The 26,723-nt window shown below is 48.1% G+C and overlaps 1 protein-coding gene across 1 annotated transcript in view; it reads left to right on the forward strand.

The window, feature by feature from the left end:
• Atp6v0d1 (ATPase H+ transporting V0 subunit d1) overlaps positions 1–26,723 on the forward strand; it is a 39,688-nt gene that overhangs the window by 11,689 nt on the left and 1,276 nt on the right. The window contains exons 2-4 of the mRNA XM_005345469.1: positions 14,180–14,351; positions 21,544–21,722; positions 23,030–23,109. Of these exons, the coding sequence (XP_005345526.1) occupies positions 14,180–14,351; positions 21,544–21,722; positions 23,030–23,109 (431 nt within the window). The remainder of the gene's footprint in view (positions 1–14,179; positions 14,352–21,543; positions 21,723–23,029; positions 23,110–26,723) is intronic.

The raw sequence follows: 26,723 nt of genomic DNA on the forward strand, positions 1-26,723 counted from the left end.
AAAAAAAAAAAAATAAATAAGTGTCAGTAGAGACAAAACAGTTCTGAGAGTTAGAGAGAAGTAGAGATTTGGAAGGGTCTAGCTGAGCTAGAAAACAAGAATCCACGTGGAGGGCTGAGGTGACTAAGCTTTCCTCCACATCCTGTTAGCCTTGTCCCTTGGGAAACTATCTGTGCCAATGTAGACCAGTTTCTCATGCCAGACTCATACTGCCCTGGTATGCATTCTGGCTTTTCTAGACACATGTCTACTTCTGAGTTAAATTTTCATTGTTTTTTTTTAATTGATTAAATTATTTATTTTTATAAGTATTGGTGTTTTGCCTGCATGTCTGTCTGTGCACCACCACATGCTTGCAATGGTTCTTCAGGAGGCTAGAAAAGGGCATAGCATCTCCTGAAACTGGAGTAGCAGGTGGTTGTGAACCCTGATGTGGGTACTGGGAATCCAGATCCTCCGCAAGAGCATCCAGATCTCTTAGCTGCTGAGCCATCTCTCAAGCCTCTATTTGTTTTTAAAAAACTTGTATGGATATTTTGCCTGCATGTATGTATGCACTCCTGGTCAGAAGAAGGTGTTAGATCTCCTGGAACTGGAGTCAGCGATGGTTATAAGCCACTATGTGGGTGCTGGGAGGTGAGCCCCGGTCCTTTGCAAGTGCAAGTGCTTTAAACTGCTCTCCAGCCCCTTAAATTTCCATTCTTTATGACACATTTCTGCACCTCTCTGTAGATGTCAGCATCTCATGCCTGCAGGGGCCTGATGGCTGGGGGAGATGGAGACCCAGCGTCTGAGGCATGATGAAATTAGACGGATGTGTTGAGGGAACTGGAGCTGGAGCATCCTCTTCTCGCCAAGAACCAATCCTCTCATGGTTGTCCACAGACCCATTCTCCCTTCTGCCACAAGAGGGTGCACTAGGATCACTCTGCCGCCGGGAGAAGCAGCATGGCTGGGCTTGTGCTCTGTTGTACACAGCACCTGTTCATGGCTCTACTTCTGTCGCTCAGGTCCCCAATTAGCCTCTTAGATGTAGGGTTCATGGTTCAGTGTCTTCTATTTGTTTAATTCTTTCTGTTCTTTTCTCCCCGTGTCCCATCTTCCAAGGATAGGAAGAAGACCAGAGGACATTCTCTAATATTCTCTGTCCTGATGCCTGGTACAGGATGCTCTAACCTTGACTAATACACTACCATCATTTATTTGCATCTAGGTCATTCTGGCATCTCTCAGAGCTGTAATAGCAGCCACCACAGTGTGTTATCTTATGAGCTTTAAGATGTCTTCAGGGTTTCAAGTAGGAGCTTGAGGCTCCTCAGAGGTCAAGACCTTGCCTTTCAGGCTCCTAGAAATATACCGGTCACCAGCTTTCCATCCTTGCTGATTTCACCGAGAATTCATCCATAGTACAGACTCTCCTTAGTTTCCTTGGGGCATACAGTATATATGTGGAAGCAACTCTGAGAGAAAGATAAGCATAGTACCAAATTCCAGGTCAACAGTGTTGGCCCACTAATTCTGCCAAGAGTGGTGCCATTAACAGGTGATTGACAACTCTTCTTCCTTATCCTCTGTTCTCATTTGAGTGCTTTTTCATTGAGGTTACTGCTTCTGCCTCAGGCAGTATTCCAAGGTTGACTTTCTTCCCTTCTTCTCTTCCCTCCTAAGAGACAGAAAAATGAATGATCACTTTATTTCATAACCTGGGTGCCTTTCCACCTACCCATACCCAGCATCCTGCAGCTTTCCTGATGGACTGTGGAGATATACTCAGGAGCCTGGACTGGACTGACCATCTGAGGACAGACAGACATGTTCAGCAAGGGGAGGGTTCTGGGAGGGAAAGCTCTGACTGATTGCTGGACCAGTTCTGGTCTAGCCAAGAGCACTTGCTTGTCCTTAGACTTTCAGGGAATGAAATTAGGCCTCGACCTCAGCCAAGACTTCATATTTGGTTGGTTTATGAAACCCCTTTCTGAGGAGTCATCTCTGTTATCTTGTTGTCTGAGCTCTGAGGACTTTTAAATCTCCCAGTATCTTTCCTGCATCTGCCACTAGTCTTGTCAAGGCTGCTTTGTTGGTGCCTAGACCACCAGTCTAACCGGAGCCTCTGAGTGGCCTTCAGAGGTTGTGTTACAGGGTGTCAGAGTGACCTGGGCCTGACCAGACTAGAATATGGCAGAGCTAGACAGGTTTCTGGGGATAACTTCTCCACCCTCTTATTTTATCTGGGAAATTAGGTCCAAGATAAAGCCCAAGGACTTTCCTTATGGTCTTCCAACATCTGTTTTGGCTCTTCAGGTCCAGTCACTTTAGATTCTCACTTTTTCCCTTCATTTACTATTTAATTTGTTTATTCAAGGCTCCCTGGGCTATACCTGTGTATATCTAGCCTCTGACTCAGTAAGGGGTGGTTAGTGGAACGAATCTCTGCTTCTGGGGCCCTTGCTAATCCCTCAGGTCTTGCCTTAAGGAATCTAGATTAGAGTTAATGAGTTGGGAGTTGAGGAACTTAGGTGAGATGCAACCTACGTTCTGCTGCACAGGACCCTGAGGCTTCCAGGTCACATGTGGCAGCTCATTCATTTTCTCTACTTTCTAAGTTTCAGATTATATTGCACCTGTCCAGGTCAGGGGGGAACAGAGAATCTTGGAGGATCTTTTAACCCTTGCCGGGACAGTATGCTTCCACATCCTCCAGTAGCTTCCATCATTTGGATCTAGCTTTTGTTTTGTTGAAAATATTTTTTATTTGAGGGGGGGTGAGTGTGTGTGTGTGTGTGTGTGTGTGTGTGTGTGTGTGTGTGTGTGTGTGTAGGGGTGTCTGTGCATGTGTGTCCAGGTACCCACCGAGTCCAAAGGAGTCAGAACCTCCAGCAGCTGGAGTTACAGGCAGTTATGAAATCACCTGATGTGGATGGTGGGAACCAAACTCTGGTTTTCAGCAAGAGTAACAAATACTTTTTAACTGCTGAACCATTGGATCTTCCTTTTAAACTATGAAGCTCCCCAAGTGTGGAACCACTGCCCCGTCAGAGGCTAGTCCAGGACCACAGTGCTGATCAACATCCAGTCTAGCTTTTTTATTACTGCCCCACACATGTCTATTGTGTTCTTAGTGGAGTTACTTGGAACAACCTAAAGGCAGGGTGAATGAAGGGTACTGAACAGGACCAATCTGGATGGTTACCGCAGGATGTTGCCACCTTCTTGCCTGGTCCAAGTGTCTTGGCTCTGTAAGTCATATGTATGGTGTGCCCTTGGCCTGGGCTGCTCTGTGCAGTTTCCATGAGCTCTAGGGAATGGTGTTTCATACTGAAGGCAGCATGTCTTAACATACATAAATGAGGCTTGATCCTTTGAGCCTGTCTATAAGGTTTAGGCCAAAGCAAAATAAATGTTTCTTATGTCTCTCCTTTGGACTAGACTGTCTCTGAGCACTATGGACTTGGCAGGCTGTTCCTGCCAGGATCTTGGTATAATCTCACAGAGATCAGAGCCTCTGGAGCTACACTTCTCCATCTGAGTAAGCCTTAGCTTTCCTTCATGTCCTTCTTCCAGAGGTCTGTGTGTGAAACAGGAGCCCAGCATCAAGAACTGACTGGATCACTCAGGTGCTATGGTCCAGCAAACTCAGGATCTAGACGTGGATATGAGCCAGAATTTAGGCACAGCTCACTGCTAGTGATGGCCTTCATTTGGCTGCCTGGCACCTAGCCAAGTGAGACCACTTTGCCTCTCTTACTCACACCCAGACAGATTCACATATTTAGGAAATGCAAAATGGTTTTCCTTACAGCCCCAGATTTACTCCAGTTTGCAGATTCTATAACTAGTAGCAAAATAAAGTTTGCATAAGGCCAGAGTGCATGGTAGCCACAGAAGTGTGGCCCCTACTCCCAGGGTAAGGTCCCTTGGCTGTCAGGCTAGGTTGTGGTTGGGGAACCTTGTGTCTTTTTGGTTATACCAGTCCTTTGAAGCCTTAGGAGGGAATAGCTTGTTTTTTTTTTTTTTTTTTTTTTTTTTTTTTTTTTTTTTTTTTTTTTTTTTTTTTTTGTTTTGTTTGGTTTTTTGGTTTTTCAAGACAGGGTTTCTCTGTGGCTTTGGAGCCTGTCCTGGCACTAGCTCTGTAGACCAGGCTGGTCTCGAACTCACAGAGATCCGCCTGCCTCTGCCTCCCGAGTGCTGGGATTAAAGGCGTGTGCCACCATCGCCCAGCTAGGAATAGCTTGTTGAAGGCTGTCCAGTTGGATTACCTCTTAGGTAGAGGAGAACTTGGAACTTGCCCTGGATGCAGCAGTAACCAGCTCTGCCCCTCCTTTTGGCACACAAAGCCTGCAACCCTTCCTCATGGATGAGTTGACTTCCTCATAGGTTATGAGAGATGCTTTACTTTCATTGTCCCAGCTACGGGGACGGGATGTTCCTGAGATCATGTGGGTAATTAAATGTGACTCTGCTACCACTTGCCACCTGTCCCAGAACTGGGAGTGGGGTGGATAACCTGGGGCAGACATCCTGATGATTCTTGAACATAGGGAGTGATCTTCCCCCCACATTTGATGTTGGTGGATGGTGTCGCTAGTATCAGCTAGACCACCTCTGTGAGTTAGTCCCACTCCTTGCTATCAATGCCTTACCTTAACTTAGAAGCCTCTAGCATGAAATAAAATTCAGGTCCAGATACCAAGGAGGGAGAACTCCTTGTCCTTTCCCTGCAAGAGCCCTGCCTTACACCACCTGAAACCCAATAACTGTATGGCTGTGCCAGCAGTAATCCAGGTTCTGCTGGCCTGCCAGGTCCCAGGGCTTCCCATGGAGCAGGAGCTGCGCTTGGCTGCTCTACCTCCTCTTTGCTCCAAAGACTCTGGGGCTGTAGCTCAGGGCAGCCCAGGGTGTAGTTTATGGGGCAGAGTTGGGTCACAACCTCTGTCTAGATTTCTGGGCTACTCAGAGCTCTGTATGATCTTATTGGTAGGTGAAGTAACATGGACTTTGGGATAGGTACCCTAAATCTTGAGCTAGCACTATTATTTTATCTCTAGTAAATAGTAGAGTTGTGCTGGTGTGTTTGCATGCTTATGGGGTATAGGGATCTCTACATGCAAGGACGTGGATGACATGCTAGAGCCCGTGGGAAGATGCTACAAACTGTGGGAATTCTTTGGTGGGACTGAATAGGGCAGCTTGAGCTGCAGCTGGAGTGGAGACTGTTGGGCTGAAAATGTTTGTTAGGAAGCTTTGTGTGTAGTCTTGACTGTTAGAAAAGATGGTCTATAGTGTACTGGTTGATGTCTTTCTTTAGACCATTACTTCAATTTAATGTCTTTACAGGTGCCCTGGGGGTAGGGACACCCAATGTAAGTGCTGGGCAGCCAGCCAGGAGTCTGGATGTAGAGATGTACTATAAAATACACAGGACCAAGATCTAGGAAAACATTTGAACCCACATTTTATGGCTCCAAAGCTCAAATTTTTCTTTTGTCTTGAGCCAGGCATGGTGGTAAGTACATGCCTTAATCCTAGCACTTAGAGACAGAGGCAGGAGGATTTTAAGTTTGAGGCCATTCCGAGTTACACAGAGAGCCCTATATTTAAACACATGCACACATACATACACAATATTTCCTCTTCTCTGCCTGTGGAGTGGTATTTTGAAACCAATGGTTTGGCAAAGTGGGTCTGTAGAGGAACTGGAAGTATAGCATAAACCAGCTATGGCCAGGATAAGGTGCTTTTGACACTCTAGGGGTGGCAAGGAAGAGCAGGTAATATGTGGGGAGGGAGAACGTGGGCATTTGATAGGAAGAGTTGGAACACAGAGGTATCAGTTGGCATTAACCTGGGGGTCTCGAGTGCCTTCAGTAGGTAATAATGGAGGCTCTTAGGCTAAAGTGAAGAGGATACTCAGTCTGTGCTGAGGCCTTAGGTAAGCCCAGGGTTAATGATTTTCATGCAGAGGCTCCCACGCTTATGTTCCAGATGTGGCACTCTGACCCTGCAGATTCAGCCAGCCAGTGCTCACATCTGCTTTAGAGCTGTCATGGACCCAAGAAACTCCCCTGAGCTTAGCGGGGATGTTTTGGCACAACATATTCACCCAGAAGTGTTAGGGTGGCACAAACTCTATTGCATCACTGCACTGGCCATCTGTCCATGTCTGTCCATCCTATGTTTTCTCATTTTGAACCTCTAGAAGTAGTAGCATTGGAAGGGGATCCTTGTTCCTTTAAAGTAGACCCCTCACTTGGATCTAAGGTAGAACCAAGGTAGAACAGGCCCATGAAGTAGCCACCCTTGCAGGGTTGGCACATTAGACTCTCTGAAACATGTTCTAGCATCTGGTTTCATACAATTCCTGAAAACTCCTGAGCTCCCCAGGAGAGCGTCATTGAGTAACCTCTGGAAAAGCAGAAGTGAAGTCTGGGAACACACTGTCCTCTTACACTTCACTCTGGCCAGCTGGCCAGCAAGACCCTCTGGACCATGAGGCCATGGGTAAGTATAGAACTAGGCCACTCTGCTTAGTGTGTTAGTCCCATTGGGCATGTGGGACCACCTCCTTGGCATAGGCCATGACCTTCCTTTCCTGCCTGCCTAGGTCCTTGGAGAACTGATGTACGGACTAGAGTGCTGGAGAGGCTGTGTGCTCCCTGTCCCTGGGAGCCAGCTGAATGGCCTGAAAGATCCCCTTTAGGTTTGGCAGGCTTAGGGAGTGCCTCAGGAAGAGGGTGGGGGCAGGGTTGCTTAGGTCCACCTCACACATCCTGGCTGAGTCATGGCCAAGCCAATACTTTATCATTGTGGATGATCCATAGAGTGGAGAGCAGTAGTCACGTTGGTGGGGGGCGGCAGGGGCATGCCACTGTACTAGTTAGGAGCCTGGGGTAGGTTAGGAGGGTCAGTAGTGTCAGCAGGGACCAGAGCCTTCCTACTGAAAAGTCATGACTAGAGGAGACTAGGGATTAGGGATAAGCCACGGGGTTCCAGGACAGGTGGAAGCTGTGAGGCTAGCCTGAAGCTGGTGGTACAGGCTTATAAGCTAAATAGCAATGCCAGGTGGATATTGGTCTTTGGTCTTCACTGGTAACTCCAAAGAGCTTTGCTGGAGCTGGGACAGTGGCCTTTGACACACAGTCTCAAAATGACAGAGGATGCCCTGTGGAAGAGGGAGAGCAGAGGTTTGGGGTGTATCATCCTTCTTCAGTCTTCCTGGCTGGGCTTGAGGAAACAGCTCTGTTTCCTCTACTTCAAGGGCTTCTTAATAAGGCCTCCTAAGGACTTCCCTAGAGCATTTGCTGGGAGCTTAGATAGTAGGGACTGTTGTCAGAACAGTGGCGCTGTTAAGTCAGAGAGTCAAGGGCAAAAAGAGTGTAAGACCTCGGGCTGTTGGGAAAATACAGCTGAAGCCCCAGGACCACAAAGCCTCTTGAGTAACGGTGATGGATGACTTCACTCGGGCTGGTGTGTACTTGGGAGCTAAGAGCCGAGGAGTAGAGTAGGGAGCCTGGTGCTGCCAGAACATCTGAGGCAAGAACTTAGGGAGCATAGGAGGTCTGGAATGGTCCTGGCATTGGGGTGCAGAGGAACAAGCCCAGGGTTCTGAGTGGAGACCAGGAACACAGAGAAACTGAATTAGCCTGCTTTCTCTGAGTTAGGATTTAGGTCACACTGAAACAAGAATGTCCTGATAGCAACAGCATCTTTCTGAACTTGAGAATCAGACTCTGAGGAATTCTTACTATGAGAGATAGATCCCAAACTGGCCAGCACCACTGTTGCTGGACCACTGATTGGATTTAGGGTAAACAGCTGGGCTTGTGGGGAGACCAGAGTTGTCCTTAGAGGATCCAGCTCATACCTCAGATGAGGCATGTGTGGTCCTCTCAAGGGCCATCACTGATGCTGTTAGATTGCTGAACCCAGGTCTCACAGCAGAGCTAGCCTCTGTTGTCCTTGGGTGCCCTTGAGGGGCTGGGCTAGGGCCAGGTGGCTGGGTTTCCCACAAAGCATCTATAAATTCCAGGCCTCTCCTATGCTTGGATCCTATCCCTATTCACATCCCCTCCTCCACAGCCCTCAGAGAGAGCAGGAAACTGAGGAAAGAGTGTCCTAACCCAGCTTGTCCTAGCCCTGGCCAGGCCTGTCTGAAGGACTTGGGGCTGCCAGCCACTGTGTCTGGGCGCCAGCTTTCTCCAGCAGGGTCAGAACTGGTTTAGAAGCCCTGTGTGGTCCCCTCGTGGGCGAGCTGAGGGATCAGCCTGCCTGCCTCTCTCCAAGTTGACTTCTTGGCTGGCAGGCTGTCCCTTTTCCCTGGGTCACAGGGAAATGTGGGTCTTAGCCAGAGAAAGTGGTCTGGAACAGCCCTTTGACATTGTCTCTAGGGGCCTTTAAAAATGAGTTTCCTGGTACGGCAGACTCTTGCAGCCTCAGGCAGGATTCTCAGTAGTCTCCTGGGCTTGCTCTGATCTGACAAACTTCAGCAGAAACCACCCAGCCGCCAGCATTCCAGCAGTGCTCAGAGCCACGGCTTCCTCAGTTGCAGCGTCAGCAGAATGCAGCAATGGAGGATCAGGGGTGTTTGCTTTGCAGCCTCTCTGAAGTCCCAGGGGCGGGTCTGTACAAAGCAGAGAACCCCAGCTTTGCCCTGCTCAATCACAAGCATACATTTCTAGCTTCTGTAGTAATGGTTGGTGTCAAAAGTGATACTAGAAGGGTTTGTCACTGAGTCATGATAGTTTAGGCCTATGCCTACTATTGACAGGTGGACAGTGAGTGTCCAGCTGGCCTGCATGCCAGTTTCTTTGCCACTGGCTGACTCTTCAGATCTAAAGGCTATTTGCGCATCTGGTTTCATACCAGAAAGGTATGCCCTAGACACGAAATATGGAAGAATGTGGTCAAGGAGGCTCAGAGGAGAACAAAAGAGGCTGAGGTGGGGACTGACAGCATCTATCGGTTCTGCATGATTTCCCATCTGCTCTATACTCTGACTGTGAGACTCTGGACAAAGTTCTGGCTCCTTGAGACTTTTTATTGATAAGTCTATGAAATGGGCATGGCTGGAAAGTCTTGCACAAAGATTGCTCCTGGCATAGGAATAAGACCATTGCTTGGCCTCTGTGTTTTCAGGTCTTCTGAGACAAAAACTGTCACCTGAGTACCAGGTATTTGATGGAGTGTCACTGTTTAAGAGAAGAAAGTGTTTGGCAGTGGGGAAGTTGCTGAACTAGCCTTTGCAGAGAATGGAAGCGTGATGCGAGGCAGAGCCTGGGACAGAGGAGTTTCATGCTACTGGACAGCTTATTGGGGTCCTCAGTGGGAAGTAACAACTTGTCTAGGGAATCCTCTCAGAGCATACGCCAGAGCACCAAAGGGCAGAATGTGCAGAGGCCTGGACCCTTAATGCTTTAGACTTGAGGGATGGGGGCGTGGGTTGACTATGGTTTGAAGCTATGCTTGCTACCCTAAGAACCAATGGGGCCACCGACAAGGAGGCATTCCAGTCAGAGGATTGAGTTTTGCCCTGGGGTCTTCCTGTGCCTCTGTCTTGGTCTCTAGACCCAAGGTGTGAGCTAAAGAGAAAGTCTTTTGGCTTGAAGAGCACTTTAGGCTCTCAGTGGCTGCATGGATAAATGGACAGTTTGGCCTAGCTGATGGTCTAAACCAGAATACCATTTCTAACTTTGTCAGCTCTACAACTTCTCTTAGTATAAGTTTGGGCTCTTGGAAGCCCTGGACTAGAACTCCTTGACTGTGCTCCCTCACACCCTCCAGTAGCAATATGTTTATTGGTAGATATAATATATATAAATCAGAGCATGAACAAGTGTGCTTTACTTCAGTACCTGTAAGATTGCTTATTTTTTTTAAAGATTTATTTATGTATATGAGTGTTCTACTTGCATGTATTCCTGCATGACAGAAGAGGTCATCCAATCCTATTATAGACAGTTGTGAGCCACCATGTGGTTGCTGAGAATTGAAACCAGGACCTCTAGAAGAGCAGCCAGTGCTCTTAACCATTGATATTTTTAACCATTTGTTTCATAGCCACAAAAACCATTTCAGAGGCATTAATGACCTTTTTGGTCTAGCAAAGCCAAAGTTTATTTATTATTATTACTGTTACTATTGTTTTTTGAGACAGGATTTCTCTGTGTAACAGCCCTGGCTGTCCTGGAACTTGCTCTGTAGACCAGGCTGGCCTCAAACTACTAAAATCCACCTGCCTCTGCCTTCTGATTAATTAATTAATCCTGCTGGGTTTAAAGGCATTTGCCACCGACGCCCAAGGCAAAGTTTAAGAGAGTTTTTATTTTATTCGAGTTTCAAAGAACCCCCCCCCCCAGCACCAAGTTGTAAATCTCAGTAGCTGCCTGGAGAAGGAGACTAGAAAAGGAAAAACAGCCTTGTTCATTTACAGCTCCATGGTAGGAAATGGGGCATTAGAAGAGTGAAACCCAAAATGTTAAGGAAGATATGCTTCTGTAAGATAGAAGAAAAGGAAAAGTTACTCTTCTCAGAGTAATTCAGAAAGCTGACAGACTTATGAAGCAACATGGCTGTGCACTGTAAGAAGTTACTAGACAAGGGTTCTAAGACCTGAGTGTTATGTCTGTTTGTCTGTTGTTGTTGTCCCCCCCCCCCGCCTGTGCTTATTTCTGATTCTTTTTCTCTTTTTTTGTTTGTTTGTTTTGTTTTTCATGACAGGGTTTGTCCTGGAACTAGCTCTTGTAGACGAGGCTGTCCTCTGTCCTCGAACCCACAGAGATCCTCCTGTCTCTGCCTCCCAAATGCTGGTATTATAGACATGTGCCATCATACCTGCTTTTATGTAGTGCTGGGGATTGAGCCCAGGACTTCATATATGCTAGGTAAGATCTCTGCCAGCTGAGCTACAGCCTCAGTTCCATTTTTCTTTTAAAAAGATTGTATACTTGCCCAGTCTCAAGGTTATTACAATGTGGAGGTGGACATGCAGGCAATATACTGTTATGGCAGTAGCTATCAATAGAAGTAGGCTTTTTCTGCAAAACCTATCTGAAATACTACAACAACCCAAGCATTTCTGACTTGAATATCTTCTGTTACCTATGCCTTACTCTCAAAGTAGCCAGACTGGGAGAATAGGGAAGAACAGAACCCCTTAGCAGGGCAATTGCACCTGCCCTAGGGCAGAGACATTGGAGCACGTGCACACATCACCAAAAGATAGCTGAATTCTCTTAACCTGCTTTGCCTTCTCTTCTTACCATCTTTAAGGTAGCCATGGGGGAGAAAAGTAAATTTAAGTGTGATGAAGACAGTAGATTCTCCTGTAGGCCTCTAGAGGTTAAGGTCCATTCTGTTAGTGCTTAAGGACCACAGAAACCTAAGCTGTGTCTGTCACCAGCCCCAGATGTAGAGGTGGAAAGAATGCATTCCAGCACTTTTGTACCCACTCTCCACATTCTGCCACCTTTGCTCTTCCATCTCCTTTTGCATGCTTGACTGCAAGTGGACATTCTTTGTTGTTGTTGTTGTTGTTCATTTGTTTGTTTTGAGACAGAGTCTAACTATGTAGACCTGGCTGGTCTCAAACTCACAGAGATCCTCCTGCTTCTACATCCTGAGTACTAGGATTAAAAGTGTGTACCACAAAGCCAAACACCATTGAGACATTTTTTTTTGTTTTCGAGACAGGGTTTCCCTGGGTATCGCAGGTTGTCTGGAACTTTGTAGACCAGGTTGGCCCTGAGCTCAGAGATCCACCTGCCTCTGCCTCCCAAGTGCTGGGATTAAAGGCATGTGCTACCACCACCCATGGAGACTTTTGAAGTGATAAAGTAGGAGGGCATCAGAGAGGTGCCTGAAGTCTATGGACGAGTTATCCACCTTCCATTCTCTCAGAGCACCTGGGGAAACCTTGGTCTCATTCTCAGTAGATCTTTTTCTCAGCCTCGGGCCTTGGTACTTCCATTGTAACCACAGTGACCCCCATATAAACCTAGGAATAGTTTTCTTGCCATCTTCACCCAACCTCTCCCAATATTTCATTCATTCTTCAGTAGTTTTCATAGCATAAATAAACACTCACCAATGATTATTCTGTTCTAGGCTCTAGAGTACCACATTGGGCCGGAGTCTCTATCCTTATAGAGTTTATATGTCTTGCACTGGGTAGGATCAAGTGCTTCAAAGAAAAATGACACAGGTGAAGGATTAGGTACCAGATGGCAGAAGAGGTTTTAGCTCTTTTGTTTAAGAAGTGGTCTGAAGGACCAGGCTAGGGAACAGAGAAAGGACCCTGACAGGAGATGTGCCTGGAGTCAAGAGGAGGAGAGAAGCAAGGAGGCGATTGTGGGCAACTCGATGGGGCTCCATTTCAGCAGGGACTCCCACTTGAAGTTAAATGCCAACTGAGAGAGACAGAGGCAGAGGACCACTGTCAGCAGGCAAAGGCACTTACCACCAAGCTTGACAGCTTGAGTTCAATACCTGGACTCATGTGGCGGAAGGAAGGAAGGAACCAGCTTCTGTGTCAGGGAACATGTAAGCACTCTCACCCACATCTCCATACATATATAAATAAAAATTTTAAAAACAGATCACTCTAAGCTAATTGTGGTGGTTCATGACTGGAATCTCAACATTAGTACTTGAAAGGTTAAAGTAGGAGGATTGAAAATGTTTGAGGCTAGTCTGGTTTACATAGTAAGTTCTAGGCCAGCTTGTACTACATAACAAGATCATGTTTCAAAGCAGCCAGGCATAGTGGTACATGCTTTTAATCCCAGAATTTGAGAGGCAGAGGCAGGGGGTATCTATAAGTTCAGGGCCAGCCTGGTCTACATAGTGACCATGGCTAGCCAAGCTGCATGGTGAGACTCTATCTTGAAGAAACAAAAATAAATAAAATAAGGGATTTGGGCCGGGCGGTGGTGGCGCACGCCTTTAATCCCAGCACTCGGGAGGCAGAGGCAGGCGGATCTCTGTGAGTTCTAGGCCAGCCTCCAAAGCCACAGAGAAACCCTGTCTCGAAAAACCAAAAAATAAATAAATAAATAAATAAAATAAAAATAAGGGACTTGGGTAGATGGCTCAATTGGTAAAGCTTCATAAGCATTGATGACCTGACTTCAGATCCCCAGACTCCGTGTAAAACAATGAATTTAGTGGCATGTACTTTTGTACCAGTAATGGTGAGATGGGCGGCAAGGCAGGTGAGTCCCTATAGGCCAGCTGGTCTAGCCTACATTGTCAGCGTCCAGACCAGAGAGCAACCCTGTCTAAAACAAAAGATAGAGCCTGAAAAATGATATTCAAGATTTTCCTCTGACCTGTAAAACCATGTATACACACACACACGCATATAAAAGAATAAGATAAAATAATAAAACAGACTGGGACTACCTCAGTGAAAGAATACTTGCCTAGTATGTATGAAGCCCCAAGTTCAGTTCCCAGCATTTCAAAGATAACACAATCACTGACTACTGTGTGAGGAATAGGCCGGGGCAAATCATATTCTATCACCTGTGTCTCTAAGAGCTCAAGAGGACTCATAGCATTAGCCTATCTGCTTCCAGCCACTGCTAAGGGAAGCCATTCCCCAGGGCACAAATTTACCCCTCAAGCCCCTCTTCACTCTCTCCGTGCCCTACTTGTTTCCTTCATGTTTCCTAGTCCCTATCCTTTGCTGTAGCCAAGCCCAGCATGGCCTTCTCTGCTCAGCCATATTTTTGTGCTGTTTCTCTTTTCTACCCCCCTCGGCTTAGGTATTTCTTTTTTTAATGTGCCTTATGTCTGAATGTTTTGCCCCTCCAATCCTAATGCCCTAGAGAGCAGAGCCCATGTTATATTCTGTTCTGAATCAGGGGCTCAAAGGCTACAGGTTGTAAATGTCACCTTGTGTTGAGGTTTCCCAACCTCATCATCTTGGTGTACAATTATTCCATTTATGTTGGTACTGTGGGACTCAGCATGCTGGCTTCTGTTCCTAGGGTCTGAAGCATCTATACTTTAGCATGACTACTTTATAAATTGGTACTGAGCCAATAGGTCGATGGACGTCAGGGTGGCAGAAGGATACAATTTCATGGGAGAAACTGGGCCCAGAGTTGGTTAGAGATGGAAACTTAGGGCACTGAGTAAGGATCAGAAAACCTAGCCCTTTTCATCTGCCCTTGGATTTCAGACTTGAAGCTGCACCTGCAGAGCACAGATTATGGCAACTTCCTGGCCAATGAAGCATCACCTCTGACAGTGTCAGTCATTGACGACAAGCTCAAGGAGAAGATGGTAGTGGAGTTCCGCCACATGAGAAACCATGCCTATGAGCCGCTCGCCAGCTTCCTGGACTTCATTACGTGAGTGGACCCATAGTGCTAGGCAGGGTAACTATATATCTGCAGAAGTTGGCATCAGAATGGCCCAGGCCAACAGCTTTTATGCCTCTGTCAGGCCAGCCTTGTTAAAGAATGTCTTTAAATCTTCTCATGTGATATAACTAGATTGGTTGTTCAACAACCCTGAACTCTGGGTCATAAAATTTTGCTACCAGTCTCTTTCCCGTCCCATCATTGTTGTGGAGGTGTTAAAGTTGCAAAAGCTGGGAAAATTGGAGCTCCTCTACTCACTTAATCTATAGCATCCACATCAAACAGGTTTTCTCCTGCTCCCTCATGCTAGAGTTAAAGGTCCAGGTGTAGACAGAACTCTTAAGAGCCTGGGATGGGCCATACAGTCCTTCTGCCTCTACTTAGGCTGAGGCCTGTTCTCTATCTACTTTGACAGGTCAGAAAGACTGGGATGGGTTTGAGTTGGAGGAGACTGAATTCCTTGCCCTCCTTCACAAGAGCTAAAGTGGTTAGGCCCCCATGTTTATAATAACCCTTGGTTGCACCACGCTTCTTCATTGTGGGACCCTTGGGTGGAGTTCTGCCTATACCAAGCTTTTAGAGAAGCTAAACAGAGAAGAACCTGGACTTCAGGACTTGAAGAAGCTACTTGGACTAGTCCTGTATACCCAGGACTCTGAAAAGTAGAAAGATTGCCTTTGAAGGAATGACCTAGGAGGGTAAGCCAGACTCTAGCCCAGATGGCGGCTTCATGCAAGTGGTGAGCTGAAGTATGGTCAATGGCCAGCCTCTGAGTGTGCTGTGCAGTGTATGTTGTTAGGAAATGTATCTCCATAATCTTCTGAGTTTCTTGGTTTCCCCATTTCCTGCCCTCTTGCTTGGGACCAGACACATTACTCCATTTGTTTCTTCAGAGAGAGGGTTATATGCTGGCTGCCTAGCCTGACTCCCCCTCTTAGCCAAGAGCAGCCAGTTGCAGAATCCATCTACTCAAATGGGTATTTAGGCAGAGAGCTCCATCCTCAGGTAAAGGGGGCACCTGAAAGTTGCAGAGAACTCTCATAAGCTGGAAAACAAGCCTTTTTCCTGGGGAGTCCTAGCTGTGCTCATGCTCAAACCACCTTTCTCCTGTCAAGGTATCCTAAGATGTACCTAGTGGGACAGGGAAATGGAGTAGATCATATGCTGCCACTCTGTGAGAGAGAGAGAGAGAGAGAGAGAGAGAGAGACAGACAGACAGACAGACAGAGAGAGACAGAGAGAGAGAGAGTGTGTGTGTATGTGTGTAAGTGTGTGACACATCACTCTACCATCTGTCACCTAACTCCTAGTCTGGGCCTGGACATACCAGGAAACTGAATTTATTGCCAGAGTTCAGCCTTCACCTTCAACTTGTTTGCACAAGGCTCCTTCAGCTTCCTGGTGAATGTTCTGGTCTTGCCAGCTAGGCTGGCTGGAGGAAGCTTGACCCCATGCCAGTGGTCAGAGAGTAGATGTTATCCCTATTGCTGCCAACTTACCCACCTGCCTGTGCATCTACCCTGGTCTGTTTTGGTGTCAGCCTGCCAGGCTATGAAACTGGAGAGGGCTCTGAATGTGACTGAGACAGAGCAGCCGCCAACTCTTTGCTGGAGGTTGGCTCCAAGCACCAAGTGTGCTTACAGCAGCCAAGTACTATCTTGTGGCAAGCTGTCTGAATCCACCACTTCCGTGCCTCTTCCATTCATGGGCGCTTGTGGCTTATAGCCTTCCATCTATCCCCACTCAGGAACAGCTCTGCAGCCATGTGCTGGCTAGTCTGAGCTTGTGGCTGCTTGTCCATGACCCTTTCATCCCCAGTGCCTGCTCCTCTGCTCTCCACATCAGCCACCCCTCACTGATGACTGCTCTGTCACCACCTGGAACTACTACACTTCTGAAATCGCTGAGTCAGGCCACCACCCTCCACCACAGCTTTCAGGTTCTCCAGCCCACTTTCAGTTCCTTGCAGGGCATGGGTCCTGGATTCAACAGGACACCGGGCTTTGCTTCTTTCCCTGCTATCCCTCTGTCTTCATTTCTCCACCTCCCTAGCTGAGGTTCCCTGGTCTATCATTTGAGCTGTCTTCTGCCAACATCTGCAACTCTCTTGGCTGCCCGACTTAGGGTCCCACCCGACTGGCAGCCCCCCAGCCCTGGAGGAATCCCAGAGCCTCCAGCCTGGAGCTATCCTCCCTCCACCTCCACTGCTGGGAGCAAAGCTGGGGAAGCCAGCTATTTGGTGGGGTGTGGGGAGTGTCATTCCTACTAACAGACATACATGCTTACCTACTCAGCTAGCCTTGGCTTGTTTCTGCCTAGTAACCTTTTTGCTGTCCCCAGTCAGCACCCTGCAACTCCCACCAAGAGTAGGTTGACCCCTCCCCATCCTAAACATCATTCCTCTCTTGCCTCCAGCTTCCTCATCTTTGGGCAGATGGCCCACCTACTCCTCTACAGTGTAATCAGTAGCCAGTACACCTTCCAACACTGCATCTGCATCCCACCCCCTAAGTCCATTCTACCCTCCTTTCCCCGAGATCCATCTACCAGCATTCAGAATTCCCTTACCCCTTCCTGGACCCTGAGTGGCCCCTCCTCTTTCCTTCTGTGTTGCTACCTTCCCTTTCAGATTCCTCCATGTGCTTCTAGCACTATATACCTGAACCTTAGCATTGTTAACCGCCCTTAAAAGCTCATTTCATGCCACCTGTATTTTCACATTCCTCGTCTTTTCCCTCCCCTCTCCTAGCACTCAAGGCTGCAGTCATCTCCTAGAAATTAAGTCCCTCTACATCAAGGCCTTTAATGTGGCCAAGGTCTCCAGAATTGGCCTTTGATAGTGTCCAGCCCCCAGCACTTTCTTTTCTCATATTTGACTAACTTAACTCCTTTTTTCTCAGCTGCTCTTTCTCTTCCATTGCCCTAGCAGATTAGTCAGGTGTGAATAGAATTTTGGAAAGAGATGAATGGAACTTTCCTTTAGGCTCTATGCTGGGGACTCATGACTGGTTCCCCGCAAGGAAGACTACTTGGCTGAGGAGAAAGGTGTTTGAGGGAAGAACTAGGGTGGGAATCTAGACTGAAGGACTCTAGCTGAGTCCAGAGCAAGTCCAGGAGGAAGCTCCGAGGTTCAGAGGGATAGTGGTGCTGAGAGAACAGACAGCGACAGTAGAGGTGGCTGTCTGGCATAGTGAAAAGAGTCTGTTAGCATATGGTCTTGAGGCGACCCCGCTCAGTTTTATAGTGGTGACGTATTTAGTATGCCATCATACCAAGGGCTCTTGCCAGGTCTAGCCATTAACTTGCTGTGACACTTGGGATAGAACTTGTATTCGGGTTTTTGTTTTTTTGTTTTTGCTTTGTTTTTACCTTGGAGAAGATCTTTATTTGGCCTATTCCATGATGTTTTCCCATAGAACAGTCAGCCCTGGAAGAAAAGTTGAGAAACTTGCTTTTAAGAGAGTAAGCTTGGTCTCTGGGACATCTTCAGGTGGACCCTAAATGCCCTTGTTTTTAAACAAGTAAACCTCTAGCAGGAGACATCCCCAGTGGATAACACCTGCCTGTAGCCTACATGCCCACTGGCAGGAACTGTGGTTAACCTATACCATCTGGGAGAATTGCCATCAGCTAAAGTGGACAACTGGAAGGAAGCTTTGTCCTAGGACAATGGCCTCAAGTGTCCAATAGGCCTACCAAAGCATCTCTTATCCTCTTAGGACATGCTTGGTCATAGAGCAGTCATCAGGCTCTCCCAGGCCTTGTTATCCTGACTGTTCCCAGTAAGCTGAGTGTGCGAGTGGACTACAAGGTCTCTGCTGACTAAGGCTCTAGGGCTGCTCTGGGTTCTGTTCCTTTGTCTTTCCCTAGCATGGAAAGAGAGAGCCAGTACTGACCCTGTTCTTCTGGCTTGGGGAAAAGCACCACTGTGAGGGGTTCTTCAGGGCCCCAAAGTGCTGGAAAGCCATGGTGCTCCAGCAGGTGGCACCAAAGGGCACAGAGGAGGGACAGGGTCGGCTAGGGACTCTAAAGGCTTCTTTGAAGGAAGTAGCTTCCTAAACTCCAGCCTGAGACTTCTCCCAGCTCAAGCTATTTGGAGGCACAGGGCAAGCAAGGGAGGGCCTCAGGGCAGAGGATTATAGGCTGCCCTACCCCCCCACCCCAAAAGGGCCTCTTTGGCCTGGCGGGCAGTGGGCCATCCACTCCCCAGCTGTCTTCCTCTGGAGGGAGATGCTGACCAGCTGGAACTTTATTCTCTCTTTTGAGGCCAAATGAGGGGAGACATGGCAGAGCAGCTCTCTGGGGGCAGGGAGGCAACTGCTGAAGCGCTAAGCAGAGAGGGGGAGGTTCTCTGCTTGCTGAAGGTAAGAAGGTGTATGACTGGATCTTATCATCTCTGCCAGGCCTGTCCTGTCTTCCATCTCCCAGGAAAGAGAATTCTGAGCCTTACTGTGCAAGAAAGGAAATAGGGGCCTCCAGTGCAACAAGCTTACAGTTGACCCAGGGGGAGGGAAGTGCTCAGCCTGGCACAGGATAGAGGCTGGCCTGGCTTGAGTAGAAGGGGGAATAGAAGAGACCAAGTGCTATGATTTGAGTGGCTCTTACTTGGCCCAACATTTCCCTCTGTGCTCAACTAAAGTTGTAGGACAGAGAGTCTTGGGGAACTAGAAAGGAGGGGAGAGCCACTGCTGGCTTCTGCAGACTCTGTCAGAGCTGGAATGGGAAGCACAGCTGGCATCTTCCACTCACTGGAAGGCAAGGCTAGCACAGTGAAGTCAGGTGGCAGCATCTCCCTACAGGATCCACAGGGTTTTCTTCTGAGGCTGGGCCAGGACCTTCAGAAATACTCAGACACCTTTGGGCTCTTATTCCAGCCTTGCCCCTGGTCTAAACAGATAAAGGAGACCCTGGGTTGTGGGCACAAGAGGGTAAGTTTAGAATGAGGAAACTGGGTTGTGGGGTCGCTCTGAGAAGATCGAGGTGGGGAGTTTAGAGCTGGAGTATAAGGCACTAGCGATAGGCAGCTGTGTGTGGACGGTGGGTGTGGGGCCAGAGCCTGATGCTGAGACAGGCCTGGTAACAGCCCACTCTGGGTTTTATCTGCCACGCTGCTAAAGCCACAGGTCACTCGAATAATGTAGGTTCAAGAGATGTGCTGTTCTTCAACATTTCCAAAGGTTTAAGAGGAAAAGGGACATTCTTAAGCTCTGGGGTGGGGTCTTTGTGGCTGTCTCTGGAGGTGCATAGATTTTAGGGGGGCTGTATTGGGTGCGGGTTAAATAATGAGGGGTAGTATGTGTGTCCTGGGATATGAGATACAGAAGATGTCAGTGGCAGGAGATTTCTAGTGTGGAGGAGATACAGTTTGAGGCCAAAGCACAAAAAGCTCTGGCAGGCCCACTCTTTCTGCTGTCCCCCCACTCTGCCAGTTCTGTGGAATCAGGGATGGGAGGCTGGCCATATGGGCCTCTTGGCCTGCAACTCCAGATGGGCCTTGCCTGAGGCCCTTGGTTTTTTTAGGGGGGGACTGTCTCTTCTCAGTGTATATCCTGTAATGACCCAGACAGATTGAGTATGGAAAGAGGGCCGCTGCCTAGCCCCAGGCCCAGGAGACCAGAGGTTGTAATGACATTAAACTAGGTGGGAGCTGCACAGGCACAAAGAGTATGGGTTGGGCTGGGACAGGAGCTGGCACATTTTCTTACACCTTCCTTGAGGGATCTATAGGAATGCCCCAGTGGCTGGTTCTTTAAGCCGAGGTGTGGGCTCTGGATCACCCACCTTTCCCCTTTATTCCCTTTATTCCCTTGGTACTGGGCTACCAAGGCCTTTCCAAAACAGTCTCAGCACTAGGTACTGATTTGTCACAGGGATGGACTGTAGCCCACCTAGAAAAAGAACAAGACCTGTGCTCAGGGCCCAGTTCACAGTAGCCTCCATTTTAGTCCTTACCCTTTCTTGGCCTGGCCTGGCCTTTAAGGACATTCTCCTGGGGCCTAATCCAGCTCCTTTATACTCTGAGTTTACTACTTATAACAGCATGGGTCATTCCTGGGACTACTGCAGCCTGACTGTAGCTGGGATCCTCTCCTCTTTTTTATGCTGTTCCCCCTCCCCATAGGTGATTACACAAAACTTTGTGCCCCAGCTCCTCTGTGGCTGTGTTTTTCAGCTGGAGACAAGTTGTCTTGGTTCTTCCTTGCCAAGTCTTAACTAGGCAGCCCCACCCTCCCCAGCTCCACAGCTCCCTCTGCTGTCCATGGTAGACAGAGTTGTTTTCTTGCAGGGCATGCCTAAAGAGACTAAGCCTAACTCGAGTCAGACTAGCCTCTGAGTCTCTTGCAGGCCCTCCTGAGCAATTGCTTAAACTGGCATCTGGCTCTAAGGAAGAATGTACTTTTCTGTCTTCAAAGTGGAGCTGTGCAGTCTCTTTGACCCAGTCCTTTATTCTAAATGGGGCCTCTATAACTCTTCTCTGGCCTTTCTTGGAGAAGCCTCTCCCTAGCCCATTCCTTAGCCTTTCCCCTCCCTCCTTTATTCCCCCCAAATCAAAGGAGCCAGCGTAGCCTTAACTATACAATGCTATCCTGTTTTCAGCCCACTTACAGCCTTAGTGCTTGAGATGAAGTTGACATCCTCTGCCTGGCCTGGCCTCAGTCTCCAGGCAGCCCTTTGCTGATAGTGCTGCCTTCCCAGCAGCTGTGCCAGTCTTGACAGTACTCTGTGTGTCCCTCCAGGCCTCTGTATACTGTTCTCTCTTTCCAAGAACACACTTTTATCTCCAAGTCCTTTTATCTGTCAAGTTCCTGACCACACCTACCCCTGGGATGGGGTGTGTACCTCACCTGCAAGTGCCTACGGTTCCTGTATCCTACTTGTCACACTGTAGGAGAGTGACTTGTGTTCCCGTCATTTGTCAAGCATGAATCCAGCATCCTTTCAAAGGAGAGGCTGCATTTACTCTGTGTTCCTGTTATTGGGGGAAGGGAGGTAGTAGTGGCCGTGGTGACAGGAATCCGAGTGGAGAGGTACCGAAGGACAGTGCCTCAGGAGCCTGTCATAGCATTCATGAGCCAGCACTTAACCTGAGGAGGTGCTGACCCATGCGTTGTGTGGGCAAGGGTATTGGGCCAGGCCTTCTACCCTAATAGTCTGCCCTGTTGTTGTCTGCTTCTCCCAGTTATAGCTACATGATTGACAACGTGATCCTGCTCATCACAGGCACATTGCACCAGCGTTCAATCGCTGAACTTGTGCCCAAGTGCCATCCACTAGGCAGCTTTGAGCAGATGGAGGCCGTGAACATCGCACAGACACCTGCAGAGCTCTACAATGCCATTCTGGTGGACACGCCCCTGGGTGAGCCACTGTGGTGGAAACAGCAGCTGGACAGTGGTCTTAGCATTAGAGCCTCGGTGTGGGTTTTGTGGATTAAAGGAGGTGGGGCAGCCCCAAAGCAGAAAGTGAGAGTCTGCCTGTTGCTGCTGACCTTGCCCTTCCCTCAACTTCCCATTCTCATTGTTTCCCATCCCATTTCTTCTCCTTTCCCATTGCTTTTTCTAGGCCAGACAGGCAACTCACAGGCCAGACTTAGACTACCTAACTTTGGAAATAGTCCAGGTTTTTAGAATTCAGAGGAAGGCTGAATGAACTTATGGAGAAGAGTGAGGGGCTTGTGTACCTTGGGGTCCTGAGAGATCTAGCAGACTGTGGCCCTGAGCAGGGGTACTATGACTGGCTCCTTATGAGGTGAAAAAGAGAAGCAAATAGCTTTATTTGACTCCACTGAGCAAGTCCTAGGGGCCAGGTCAGACAGTGTCCGGGAGGATACAGGGTCCATATCAAAGGCCAAGGAAGGGAGGGGAGTCAGGATAGCTTCCTGCTAGCCCCACCTCACTAGTGTTGGCTCCCGTCTGCCTAGAATGCTGAGAGAAGGCATGAGGATCACAACTAGCTAGTGCTCTTCCAGCCAGAGTCTAAACCCTGGGGAACTATTCCTGGAAGCCATCAGAGCTGAATCAGAAGGTTCTAGGCTAAAAAGCACCAGCCATACCTGCTCACCTAGTTTGCCTTTGATTCTCCCAGTAACTCTGAGCTAGTTCTGGGCTGTTTGTGGCTTCTGAAGTTTCTTCATCTTTAAAGGAGAGACATCAGGTAAGTCTTCAGGCCCTCCTTGGGAGCAAGATTTCTTGATCCTGCCCTAGCCTCTCCTCTTAGTCCTGCAGTGGGACTAGTCCATGCTTAGCTACTGAGCTCACTATTACTTAAAGAAGCAGGCTAGCCTCCCATATGTGGGCATTAGGCTTTTAGAGGGTATACAGTGCAGTGAATTTCAGCCCCCAAATCCATAGCTGCCCCTGGAGAAAAAGAATGTCATGGCCTCTTATGCAAGCCTGTCTTTGGCATGGTCTAAACTTGGGTCTCCCCCAGCAGCGATTAGATCATGTTATGGCTGGCCGCCTCCTTTATAAATCAATTTTAGGAGCAAGGAGGCAGGAAAAGCTCAGGTCAGTGCACATGGCCCCGAGAACTGCTTCTACTGCTTCCAAGGCAGTATCCCAGGCTGTATTGGGGGTCCCCAATACCTAGCCTAATGGGCCTTGTGACGTGGGCCCTCTCACTTAGGCTGCTTACCCACTCTTCACATCCTTGTCTTCCCTCCCCAGCGGCTTTTTTCCAGGATTGCATCTCAGAGCAGGACCTTGATGAGATGAACATCGAGATAATCCGCAATACGCTTTACAAGGTAGTGTTCTTTAGAAGCATGGGGAGGGGGTGACTTGTCTATGGGCCTGATAGGGGGTGATTTATGTGAGATGCTGGGCCAGGATTCATGTGCACCAGGCTCCTGTCCTGGAGACCTCAGGCTTCTGTGATGGTTGCAAGGTTGCATGGAACAGGTTATCTGTTCTGTGGTGTCTGCAGCAGGCTAGATAACATCAGCAAGGAGTGGCTGGTGCTCCCTCACTTATCCTGACAGACCTGGCTTCTAGACAGCCACTCCTGTAGCATCCAGGAGGGTCTTGGGCTACAACCCAGGCAGTAGCCCTCAGATTATACCACATGAGCTTTCGACAGCCAGGACAGGCAGGCATTTAGGTAAAGGCAGTATTGTATGTTTAGTTATGTGGGGGGAAGAATCCAGCCAGGCACAGCCAGTTCGTGACTGTGACCTTTTCAGGTTCTCAGACCCTGAGCCAATACCTTATATTTCACTATCTTCAGCTTCTACTTGCCTTTTGCTTCCCAGTAGGCTGTGGCATAGACTGGCTAGCCTCTGGGGTTAGAGAGTGGGCTTGGGATTCTTGGGTTCACACAGTCATGGAAAAGATTAAGAAGTAGCTATCTGATCTTCTGGTCTTTCTGTGGAAAAACATACAGCAAGGATCTAGTGGTAGATGATGGAAGTTATAATAGTGTAGGCAGAGGGGTGGCACATAAAAAATAAGCAAGGAGCATGGGCTAGGCCAGATGGCAAGGGGTTTACTGTGAAAGAATAGGTTTTACATGGTTAATGGGGAGGAGATCCAAATGAAGAGACAGGCACTGAGCCAAGTCATCCAGGGCCTTGAATGGCAGATCGAAAGTTTGATCTGCGAGTGGTGGTGCATACCTCAAAATGCTCAGAAATACCAAGCAGGAGAATTTTTGCTGAGTTCAAGATTAGCTTGTGTATGTTGTGAGTTCCAGGTCAACCAGGTCTCCATAGTAAGAGCCTGTCTCAAGAAAAAAAAGGTAAGCCAGGCATAGTAGCACATGCCTTCAGATCTAGTACTCAGAAGACAGAGGCACGCAGCTCTCTGTGAGTTTGAGTCTATGTATTATTAAGTTTCAGGACAGCCAGGGCTATATAGTAAGACCCTGTGATAGAACAAATAAACTACAACAATAATCAAAAAAGGTAAGTTTGAAGTTTGGCCTGGCAAGATGGCTCAGGAAATGAGGATGTTTACTGCCAAGCTGGACAACCTGAGTTTAATTCCCGGGAACCACATGATGGAAGGAAAGAACTGGTACCCACTATTGTCTTCTGATCTTCGCATGTGCATGCACACAAAGTAGGTAAATGTGAAAAAAAGATGAATGTTAGACTGTGAACCTAAAGTCTTCAAACAGAGCAAAGTATTCTTAGAAAGCCTCTATCTATGACTGCAGGGTAGAAGGCAGAGTAGAGGTAAGGGGTACATGCAGACACAAACATATATATGCACGCACACACACACACACACATACATACAAAGTTTTATACTGTCCCTTCCACTCACCTGGCTCATTGACAAATTCCCTGCCCCAGACAGGATGAGAACTAGCCTTACCCACATCCTCACTGGGCCTGACTGGTTTTAGCTGGAGTCACTGGCAAGGACTGCCCAGGAACCAGCTCATAAACACCAACCCAACACTATGAACCCCATGCCAGAACTGCCTGCCTGTCAGGCAATGAATGTCCCAGCCCAGTGGCCCCAGATGGGAGATTAGGTGGACCCTCAGATGTCTGACAGGTAAACTGTAGGCAGCTGGTGCAGAACCATGGGCTGGCAGACTCCAGGGTACAGGGTGGGGCTGGGGAGGTGACCTTGGTACCTGGGTCTTGCCAGTTTCTTTGCTGCTATAGCCTCTGGATGAAAGTGTATACCTTAACCATAGGGTCAGCTTCTTTGGGACTCAGCAAACAGTTAGGCAACAGGGCATGGAACCTAAAATCTGGCTAGTGGTTTCCCTTACAGGTAGGAACTGCAGACTCCTCTAGGGATACAGGCTCCAGGAGATCCTAAGAGTCCAGTATAACCAGCTTGGCTGGCCATAAGGGGGACTATGGAGGACTAACTCCTGGAGGGACTGAGAAGTACCACCAAGCCTTGGTGCTGGGAACCATTGGATTCTCTGAGATCCTCTGTGCTGGATTCTATTCTTTCTTTCTTCCTCCCTGTCTTTTCCTTTTTTTTTTTTTTTTTTTTTTTTTTTTTTTTTTTTTTTTTTTTTGTGAGACAGGATTTCTCTGTGTAATAGCTCTAGGTGTCCTGACATCTGCTTTGTAAACCAGGCTGGTCTCAAAGATCTGCCTGCCTCTGCCTCCCAAGTTCTGGGATTAAAGGCGTGCACCACCACCACCTGGCCTCCAGGATTTTTCTTACTACTGACTAAAACTGGCTTTCTGCAGATTCTCACTGAGCTCATCTTGCATAGTGTCACTGTGCTTGTGGGGCCCGTCTCTCTTGGAATGGCAGGACTGTGGGTCCAAGCCAGCTTGGAAGGCACACCTGAATATGGAAAGTTTTTCATACCTTGCAAGCCCACCCACCCCAACTCGGGATAGTCCTTAGTATACGGATCCAGAGTCTCTGTGACCATGCTATGTATGGGACCTTAGGTGGTGTCTGAAGTTTCATGCAAAATTGTTACCCTTGGGGTCTGCAAGATCATGGGGGGTGGGGTTGGGAAGGTATTGGAAAGAAACTTGTGTGACCTTATGAATGAGAATCGGGAAAGACTTTGTGTCTGGGGCTGACCTGTCCTTTCCTTATTCTCAGCAGATTCAATTTGCCTGGACAAAAAGTACTTGTTTCCGCCGGCAGCCCATGTACCTAATTATTGACTGTGAGGCCTGCGTTCACATAGGCCATAACCATCCTTCAGCAGGAACTGACCTGATAATTTGGTTCCTGCTGTTGATGCCAAGGGGCTGCCTGGGGGGTGGGAGGAATAGTATTCTGCAAGGTGGGCTTATGGATTCAGTTCAGACCAATTGTGAATTCTGAGGATAACTTTCCCTCACTAGCCCTTGGATACCTGGTTTTCTGAGTCTGGGGAAGAGGAGGTTTCAGGAGACTAAGAGAAAAGGAAGGCAGAGCAGCAGGAAGAAGACAGAGTCGTCCCCGTCCCCCCCCCCCAAGCTTGGTTGTCCAAAAGAAAGGGGTGGAAACATGTACCTGAAGCAGACAGTGGGCCAGAAACTGTTTTGTCAACCTAGATAGAAGTCAGCAAGCTACTGATGGCTGAGTGGTTAGTGGTTGAAATTGGTGGATGCTTTGGTGCAGGGAAATTGTCATAGAATGAGCTGACCCATCCTGACCATAGAAGGCTTAGAGGGAGGAAAGTAAACTGACTAGGTTTCTTTTTCTTTTTTATGTTTGTGGATGTTTTTGTTTTTTTAATGTGCACTGGTGTCTTGCCTGTGTATATGCCTATGTAAAGGTGTCAGGTCCCCTGGAAATGTAGTTTTGAGCCACCATATAGTTGCTGGGAATTGAACCCGGGTCCTCTGGAAGAGCAGTCAGTGCTCGTAACCACTAAACCATTTCTCCAGCCTCTGACTAGGTTCCTAACAAGTCCCCCAGCATTGCTCTCCTTGCTCTAAGC

Source organism: Microtus ochrogaster, chromosome 4, assembly GCF_000317375.1.
Source record: "Microtus ochrogaster isolate Prairie Vole_2 chromosome 4, MicOch1.0, whole genome shotgun sequence".
NCBI classification, from domain to species: Eukaryota; Metazoa; Chordata; class Mammalia; order Rodentia; family Cricetidae; genus Microtus; species Microtus ochrogaster.